The sequence below is a fragment of the Trichogramma pretiosum genome, unplaced genomic scaffold, assembly GCF_000599845.2.
Source record: "Trichogramma pretiosum strain Unisexual culture from Peru unplaced genomic scaffold, Tpre_2.0 scaffold211, whole genome shotgun sequence".
NCBI classification, from domain to species: domain Eukaryota; kingdom Metazoa; phylum Arthropoda; class Insecta; order Hymenoptera; family Trichogrammatidae; genus Trichogramma; species Trichogramma pretiosum.
In genome coordinates this window covers 125-10,144 of record NW_019640880.1, presented here as the reverse complement: position 1 = coordinate 10,144, position 10,020 = coordinate 125, and the positions used below count along the sequence as shown (strand labels likewise).

Below are 10,020 nucleotides of genomic sequence, written 5' to 3'. Positions count from 1 at the left end.
TTATTCAGATTTATTACTATGTTCGTCATCGATATCGAAAGAACTTTTCTCGTGATCAATTTCACTGGTTTGAGTTTGTGATCGTATAACTGTTGGTAAATAACCTGTACCAGAATATGGAGCTGCTAAAAATCGATGTCTTGTAAGTGGAACTTCAGGACAGTACAAATTATTCGATTTCAATGTAGTATTTCCGTTTATGGCATTAGGAAATTCTTGACGTAATGTTGGAGGTGAACTACACCATGAAGGATATTCAAATTCTGGACTTAAAGTACTGCCAAAAATAAGATGTTCCATAGTAGCTATGACATCACCTGAAATCAAAATAGAATAAAAATGTAATGTTATATAAATTAAGATTCAAAAAACTTTCATTAACTCCTACGGAAATTGATCGCCGTGTCACGTCCTTCGTGACTTATTATAAATAAATAATTATAAAACGAAAAATAAAAATAATTCTAGAAAGAGCATTTCAAAAATAACAGCAAGCGCGAGAAATCGCTCAGCGAGCGACTGCGCTAGCTCGAACTAGGGGATCAGATGACATGAAAAACAAAGCTATAAAAATTGGAGAAATCAAGTGAAAAATACTTGTAAATTGAACACCTCCTCTAAGATATAAAACAGATCCAAAATCTAAATAGATCGATAGAGACCAATTCTGAGATAAAGCGTTGTCAATTTAACTTGAAGAGCAACGAACTTAATCTGCTAGCGAATAAAAATATATGTCGTCAGATTCTCGAGTACGAGCAAGTGCAGAGCGTTCATCTCCCCCAAAAAACTATGTAGAAACTCAGGGTATATATTGAGGGCCCGCGAAGGCCTCGGCGCGATTCGACTATCGTCTTATTCGGTGTGCGGAGCTCATCTCACTTTGTACCGCGAATTTATAGTATTCGGACTTGTATTAAAATTTTATCGAAAACTTAGACAACTGAGCGTCAGTGCAAGAACCTTGTTAAAGCAACTTATACATTTGTTATAAAGTCAGCGATATCTGTGCGCGATAGCGAGTGTCGAGAGTGGTCGTACAGCCTGTTCCTAGCCTTGGAAATTTGAGGATCCTGGCCATTTGAGACGAGCGGTCATTGAGCATCCACCACATTCAGCAGGGAACCAGTGGGACATCGTTCACACCAGAGAGTCACCAGCAGTAAGTTAAGTAGTTCAAGTAGATAGAACGCATGTAATTAGATATAAGTACCGGTTAATCAATCTGTACTCGTCTGCCATTGTAATTGTGGGCTACGACAGGTGTATCTTTTATAATTCTTCATACTCCCCAGCCAGAATAAGAACAATATTATTAAATGTCGCGTCTCACGACGTAATAGCCGCATTAAGTCTTTAGAAACTCTCAAAAACTCGTAAAAACTCTTTAAAAGTCTGAATAAGTCTTTAAAATTCTTATAAATGTCCGGATTTCGTACCATGATTTCAAGATTTAATAAAACTTTATAAGAGTTTCAATTGATTTACATTTTTTTATAAATTTATGTGAAACCTGATATTGGGTTTCTAAAATGTTCAGAAAAAAAATTGAAAAAATTGTTACAAGTAATTTTAATTGTTTTAAAGAGTTATACAGAGTTTCGAAGAGTAATCAAGTGTTGATAAGAGTTTTTAATAGTTTTAAACCGTTTTTGATTAGTATCAGCGCTCACCAAAAATCATGGTGAAAAAACTATATAGGCAACCATATGAACAATACATTAAAAAAAAATAAATGAAAAAAAAACTTAACACTTTCGCCAAAAAATCGAGTTTCCACAAAGTTTTATGAATTTTTTAAAACTCTTATTAAATCTTTAAAATGATTGATCAGCTGTACGAATTTCGTACATTTATAAGACTTATAAAGACTTTTTAAGACTTTATAAAACTTTATCATGAGAAAAATTTCCGTTGGGGAAGCAAGTATTGTTTTTTTCAATTAGCTTTTTTCAGAAAACTTGCCTTTTTTAGGATAATTTTGTGAATTGTACTATATTTTAAAAAGCATTAAAAATTGAAAAAAAAAACATTATGATGTCATTTATAAGAAACTAGCTAAAGCGCATTTTAGTATTGACCCGTCTTATAAGCACTTATAGTACTTTATGCAAGGGGCAACGAAACTTCACTAGTACTTTACGATACAAGGGCTATAAGTAACACTTGACGTCAGGGCGTGGAGCGCAGCGAGGGTTCTAACAGCTGCGCAGGAAAATGTCCCCTATACGGCCCGAGGATCGTACTACATTTTATTGCGCTCTAACCTAAAAATCGCAACTTTGCCGCTAGTATTAGACTCTTGTGCTATGCATAATATATTAATGTCCTAGGCCGCAAAAAACAGAAAAGTTACAGGGTACGTATAATTAGTAAACACGTGACATAAGGCTTTCTTTTTTCGTGGCATAGGCCTGTATACTATTTTTCATATACCATAGCCCAAAAATAGCTCTTCCCGTTTTGCGCAGCGGCCGAGAAGTAGTCACTTTCGGGCCACTGGTATGAAAAAATATTTTTTGCTTCAGAAGGTGTGTTACTGAAGCCAAAAAAATCTGAAAAATTTGAAGTTATATTTTTCAATGAGATAAAAAACAGAACAAAAGTTCAGATTGGTTATCGCATCTTATTACCCTATATAGAATACCAACATTTTTAATGATTTTATCTGAACAGCACTTAAAAAATCAGAAAAAATTCAAGCTTTTTTGAATTGTTAAAATGTACCTTCATAAATTTTTTAAAGTTTTTCCATCAGTAGAAAATACACATTTGTGGAGGGGGGGGGGGGAGGAGAGAAATGGGAGGATCTACAATTTTGGCTTTGGAACTCTTTCAATGTGTACTACATTAAACGAGCCATGCTTCATGATCTATATATTCATTATTTTTTACCTTCATTGCAAAGTAATATATTTTCTATTTCGTAACGCTTTTTAGTTGGAAATACTTTGAGTAAAACGTCAATAGGTGATCGGTGTTTATGTTGAAAACAATTGACTGATACGCTTGATGATAGCTCACTATAATTATTATCTTCTTGCATGTGGACGATTGGATTGCTCGGTGACTTGTGAATGACTGGAGAATAGTAGTATGATCCTGACGATATGCCATAAAATGAAGTATGAGTAGCAATATTATTGATGGAAACTGACATCTGTAAAAAAAATACAATTAATGCAATAGTAGTTTTAAGTTCTTTTAAAAATTGAATATATTTTATATCATTCAGATCGAGATACACTTTTAAATTTCGTTAACATGGTATACGTGACGTTCGAAACATGGTATATAAACGTGCAATAGTGCATGATCTTAGTTATTCAATGCTGAAAAATATCAAATGAAGCTTAGGGACTTTAGGCAAGTTAGGAAGAATGTATTATCAGATCTTATCTATAGCCTATATCAAAGATTCAATCAAAACTGAAAACCTATTTGAATTTTTCAAAATATGCAATCATCGTGTTCCTTACTTGATTCTCTTGTTACTTCTGGCAATTTTTATAATATTTTGAAACAACCGCCGTTGTGATGACTACCCAGTATTGATACTGACTATGAGGGCTTGTCTACTGATGAGTCAATTGATTGGTTCAGCAAACAACGTGAGTGAAACCAACTGCAGTTTGCGAGGATATTTCGGAATGGGTTGCAATAAATATATGATTGAACAAGGTTATTTGTAGTAGGAAAAGATGTAGCATTGTATTATGGTAGCAAAGTAATAAAAAGTTACAAATACTAGCTCAGGACGCCACTTCCCGTATCGCATGCAGATTCTGAATGTTAAATGCTAGGGACACGAGTCCACGACAAAGATCTAAATTAATTTTCTACGCGATTGAAATTACTGGAATGACCGCGATGGCTCGACAGTGTAGTGAGTGTAACGTTTGTAGAGTACTTATGTTTACACAGACTAGTCTTTTCCACGACGATGTCCTGGATGTCCTTCTCGAGGTCGGGACAGTAGCGATGGTGGTCAGACTGAAACGCCAAACAGCGATACACTGAAAACCCAAAAGTATAAAATTTGCTGTGAAACAGTAACACGTGCACAGTTTACACTATTCAAAAGTGTTTCGCGCGCGGACTATACTTTTTGAAAGTTTTTATTTGGAAAAAGTTAAAGAAGCTCAATTTACACTTTCAAGAGTGTTTTAAGCACAGATTACACTTTTTGGAAAATCATCACAGTAGAAAAAGTGTACTGAAAAAGTGTGTCTTACACTTTTTCGGTTATGACGATTTTCCAAAAAGTGAAACCTGCGCTCCTTGCACTTTTCCTAATAAAAAATTTCAAAAATCATAAACCGCGCTCGAAACACATCTGAGTACTTTAAACTACGTAAGTATTCCTATTTCACGGCAAATTTTCAGTGATCAGTTGTCGAAGTTGAGCTGTATTCGACACGAGATATGGTCGACTTGGGCTAGTCCAGCAAGGTGATTTGAAATTCCGAGTTTCACTAGGCAATTTTAATTCGGGTTTTTGAAAAAACACTGATTCTACTACACGGAAAATATCAAATAGTACAGTCTAAGAATGCTATAGTAAACCCAGCGACTGATGGCAATAGCAACTGCTACTAGATTTTTTGGTTTATACACTATTGTGATGGACTAGATATATTAGATCTCATTTTTATTCAACTGACTGAAAGGCCAACTTTACTAATCAGTAATAATAACGATGCGTACTAGAACCGCTCGAATATAGCGCTTTAGTAATGATCACTACGATAATTAATGCTGTGGACGATTATATATTTTCAGTTTAGCGAGTGTTAAGAACATCAAAATGAAGGTCGCCATACAGCTTTTTGGCAAAATAGTCAGTAGAAGTTTCAGAAAACTTAATTGAAATTTTGATATTTTGACTGGCTTCTATATCCCCTTAATCTTAGTTAAGGTGGTGCCGACGCCTCATTTTTTACCGATGGAACTCTAAAAATGTAAATTTAAATAAGGGGCCTTCCATTGATTACGTAAGGGTCTTTGGGGGGGAGGTGGGTATCAAAATTCCTTATTCACCATGTTGTGAGGGATAGGAAAACCACTTACGTGACGGGGGGTGGTTTGGAAAAATCGAAAAAAACCCTTACGTAATTAATGGAAGGCCCCTAACTTTTTTTCTAGACCGATTTTCGAAAAACGGCTCTGTGGAGCCCTCCGTATTATTGCTGTGAACAGCTGGACCAAATTTCAGCCAATTTCACGAGTCCCGGAAAACAGGATCAAAATTTTTTATCCTGCAAACAGTAGTCGAAAATTTCGATCCTGTTTTCCGAGAAAACTACCCGATTAAATTGGCTGAAATTTAGTTCAGTTATTCACAGCAACAATACAAAGGGCTCCACAAAGTCGTTTTTTGAAAATCAGCCTGAAAAAAAGTTATGAAAACATGCATTTTCTGTGTTCAGTCGGTAAAAATTGTGGCCTAGGCATCGTCTTAAGGTAGTATCTCACAATGTCTTAAGGTCACTCTACAATGAAATAAAAACATTTTGTCAAAACTTGACTTATGAATAAGCACTGTTTTGCAACTAAATCACAAATTTACATTAAAATATGTATGAAACAGGCAACTCTTGGTTAAAATCCTCGATATACTACTTAATCAGCCAAAAAATCTCAATTTTCTAAACTTTTGTTTTATTTTTCAGATTTTCACTAATTAATAGCTAATGAAGTGACATTCTGAAAAGTTTCACATACAGCTGAAGTATTTTTAATCTATTACAAAAAGTTTCGTTGATATCTCTCCATAGGTTTGATAAATATTCGATAAAATATAAATTTTTCCTGTTACCCACGTTAAGGTGATGCCTTGGCCACAATTTTTACCGGCCGAGCACAGAAAATGTATATTTTCGTAACTTTTTTTCCAGGCTGATTTTCGAAAAACAGCTTTTATCCTGCAAACAGTAATAAAAAATTTCGATCCTTTTTTCCGGAAAAACTACCCGATGAAATTGGCTGAAATTGGTGCAGTTATTCACAGCTACAGTACGGAGGGCTCCACAGAGCCGTTTTTCGAAAATCGGTCTAGTAAAACAGTTATTTCAATTTACATTTTTAATGCTCGGTCGGTCAAAATTAGGGCTTCGGCATCACCTTAACTGTAAAACTACATGCGAGAAAATGAACATTAGACGATATATTTGAAGTTACGTTGTTATACTGTTAAATTTGAAACACACGATAATTATGGAAATCAATTAAATGTGACAATTTAATTAGTTATTAATTAAATAATTATAAATAGCTATTTTAAATTCTTTACTTACAGATCGGTCAATTGGAGACAAATTACCAATTTCTTGATTATCTATGTTATTTTTTATTTTTTGCGGTCCGAATGGTTCATCTAATTTACGTATACTCAAGTTTTTTGGTTTACTCATATCATCTGATGCCGCGTCAGCAATTGATAAAACTGTCGCATTCGGCATTGAATTAACCGAAGCATAAGCTTCATTTTCATGATTTTGACGGTTGATACCGTGAATTTCACTTTTATTTTTTCTCAAAAAATTATTAAATTTTTTTTTATACTTTTTTGAAATATCCATTGCTTTTAAGTTAGATTTAATGCTAGATTTGGAGCATGTTGAAGAGCGAGAAGATGATCGAGATCGAGCCAAATTTTGATATTTTTCTCTTTCATCGTCTGCATTATCAGTGTTGATATTAGCTTCTTCAGAAACACTCTCTAATAAACATTTTACCGTTTTTGGAGCAGCTGAAAAATATTGTAACTTTATGTATCTTCTTAAGAATATGTCTTACGTGCATAAATTTTATCAAAAATTAATTTGCTATTACGAGGCTAAATTTAGAACATAAATTAAGTATATTGCATCTTAATATTAATGGATACTATAATTCGGCAATAATTTTTTAAGTAGCATAAGTTTTATATCAATCTATAAAGGTTCTTAGATTTTCAAAATATTGTAAAATAGTTATTTCAACCGTTACGTTAAATCAGTTACAACTCAACTAATTTGATTTCATACACTCCACAACGTTCCTTTTTTTCCCGATAGTTGTAACTCGACTAAAACAATTTTCGCGCGGCTCGATGGTTCTTATGGGACGGCCGCATTGAATTTACAGAGGGCGCTGATTATCGTTTAATCTTCAATAGTAAAAGTTGATTTTAAATTTAGCTTGTGGTTGCGTTTATGGCCAATGGTCCATTGAAACAACATACTACTAAGTTGAATCATACAATGACTTATATAGTACTCCAACATTAATTGTTTTGATGGAACTGACGGCTATGTACTCATCTTCGAAAAACCCCTTTTCGAGTCTTTCATAAAACCAATAACCGAGAGCAACTTATGGGGCCGAGCATTTTGCCCGAACTCGCGACCTTAACCATTTAAAAATATGACAAGCGAAAACAAGTTGTAGTCGATTTTTCGAGCCTTGGAAGACATTTTTCAAAAGTAATTCCGACTAATTATTGTCAAAAGGGTCTATACTTCAAAATGAAAACTGAAATCATGATATCAACGAGGTCGAGGAATTCTTATACCGTTGATTTTAATGTATCTTCACCAATAATTTACAAATAAGGAAATGAATTTCATGGTAATGTTTATGACAAAGATGTTTCTACTGCTCATGTGAAAAAATACGGTTGCACATATGGTTTGCTCGGAACGTATACCACCGTGAGTTTTGTAAATCAAATTATTATTTTTTACAACAATTATTTGATTCTTACTTTCTGTAGAAGTTTGATTGAATGTGATTGACTCCGGTAAACAAGGAATACCTGCGTATGGAAATTGCATTGAAATATCTTGAGATTCATTTTCTTCTTGTGCTTGCTGCCTTCTTAATGCCACCTGCAAAAGGAAACGGTTACATATATGTTTAAAACAGTACTGCTAAACTTTTGGAATGAACATTTTTAATTTCACTAGATGTTTTAAACGCGCTTCGCGCGTATCAACTTTTTATTCGGGGTTTGAGGTTAATTTAAGATTCACAAATAGTAATGAGTTTTAAACGCGCTTCGTGCGCGTCAATTTTTTCAGTCGTGTTTTGTGGTTAGTTAAAGATTCAGAAATAATTTAGAAATGGTACGTTTCAAACGCGCTTCGCGCGCGTCAAAGTTAAGACAGTTAGCAACGCAGGCGCTCGTATCGAGTCGGTTCACGTCAGGTGTCGTCATCAGTGTCAGCCAATCAGACGTCGTTTGACGATGCTTCACTTTGAGGTCCATCTCTTTTTTATAAGCAGAGATAAGTAGAGATCGTAACCACCAGAAGTAAAACGTTAACAGCAAATAATAAAACATTAAAAACTAAAAATAATTGCATTTGAACTTGTTTAAGCCTCGCGTTCTATATCCGTGGGATAGCGAACTGCTGAGAAAACAGATTTATAAAATTTGTTATCTGCTTCTGCTGCTGTCGTAACAAGTGCCTAAAAGGCGTCTTAGCGCACACGTCTTAGAATGCACGAGGGCTGGTGATAGTCAGTATGATTGCAAACAAAAAAGACATGAGTATCAGCTACGCCGGCCAGGAGTGTCAGCACGAGTGGCTTGTTTTGCACAAACTATGCGAAAAAAGCTGGGCACGTGTTGGATACAAAATTTTGTGCATAAATAACAAGCATGATGTTTCTCAAAAAACCAGAAATTTTACAACACAACAGTATTCAAAAACGCTTCTTACGCACTAAAAAGTTTGCGCAAAATAGTAATTTACGCAATAGTATAGCGGAAAATACCTTGTTTAACACTGCGTGCGCGAAACACGGGTTTTCTAACCTTAAATCGTCAAAATCCCTAGTTTCTCGCAAGCAGGGTTAGAAAGTATCGTTTGCAACTAGTCCGCGAGGAAGTTGATTCACCCAGGAGTCTTTGCACAAAAGCGTCAGAAAATCCTAGTTTCTTGCAAACAGAATTAAAAAATATCTTTGCACACACTTTTTAGAGTGTGCAAAATTCACTATACCTCATTTCGACTTAAATTTAAAGTATTTGGACCAACCAAAGCCCGTGAAAGGAGCTTCACTTATCGGTTCATTACTTTTTTATGAGTAAAAAAAACAAAATAAATAATAAATTAAAATAAAAATATTCATTCTTTACATTATTCCTTGAATTTGTTACTTTGTGTAAACAAACAAGACAATTGTACATAAAAAATGATTCACAATTAGCCTTAAGGCTTATAAGATTGAGCTAAACACAGATACCCTCATTTTTAAGTTCTACGAGATTATGAAAATTTGATGTAAGAATCTGCGACTTGTGAAAATGGGAAGACTTCTAAAGTCAATAAAGTAAAGACAAAGCAAAAGTTACCTGTGCTGCCATGACACGCTGCCTTTCTGCTATCAATGTACATTTTGCACAAACGCAATCTCTCCATCGGCAATATCTTTTGTGACCTTTCAGGGCCGACACAACACCATGATTTCTGCATCTAGCACATTTAGGAGTTCTTTGGTAACGTTCTGAATTAGATCGAAATAAAAATCCTGATATTGCCTGATGCGGTTGTCGCTGATGAGGCAAGCTCTCAATGTTAATCATTTTTGGTAAATTGTTCATTGCATTCATATTTTCTAACCAATTTTTAACCTTATGGAATGATAATATGAGATCAATAGCTATAATATTTCATTTCATAAAATTCAATTTTTACTCAAGTCCTCTTCGATTGCTAATGTCCAATGAGTTTTTAGGTATTTTCAGCTGCAAGTAAACAATTATTTTAATTTTTTTTTCATTTCGATTCTCATTGATTTGAGCATTACTATTAGCCATAACTTTTACGACAATGAGTATTTGCTATAAAATATGAATTAAAGTAATTTTTTTTTAGATCGAGTACTACACTATTATCTTAGCCAAAAAGCCGAGATAACAAACACACACACACACACACACACACACAAACACATACATACATACGGACATTTGTTGAGAATTCAATCAAGATTACAAATATGTAAACCAAATTCTCCTACAAGGTCTCG

At 34.4% G+C, this 10,020-nt stretch overlaps 1 protein-coding gene across 1 annotated transcript; it reads right to left on the bottom strand.

Moving 5' to 3' along the window:
- On the bottom strand, positions 1-9,654 carry LOC106652781 (doublesex- and mab-3-related transcription factor A1). Its single transcript, XM_023457635.1, has 5 exons — positions 9,344-9,654; positions 7,748-7,871; positions 6,297-6,751; positions 2,896-3,160; positions 1-317 (listed from the first exon to the last, which is right to left on the bottom strand). Exons 1-5 carry the CDS (start codon positions 9,599-9,601, stop codon positions 1-3), a joined length of 1,419 nt encoding a protein of 472 aa, XP_023313403.1. The 5' UTR covers positions 9,602-9,654.
- Between the last annotated feature and the right edge of the window lie 366 nt (positions 9,655-10,020).

What these genes read in the sequence shown, in the direction of transcription:
- LOC106652781 (XM_023457635.1), bottom strand. Translation starts at nt 9,601, where the DNA reads ATGAATGCAATGAACAATTTACCAAAAATGATTAACATTGAGAGCTTG. An exon ending in AGCGTGTCATGGCAGCACAG is followed by an intron (nt 7,872 to 9,343) that starts GTAACTTTTGCT and finishes TTCCTTTTGCAG; the next exon opens with GTGGCATTAAGAAGGCAGCA. An exon ending in TGTCTCCAATTGACCGATCT is followed by an intron (nt 3,161 to 6,296) that starts GTAAGTAAAGAA and finishes TTTTTTTTACAG; the next exon opens with ATGTCAGTTTCCATCAATAA.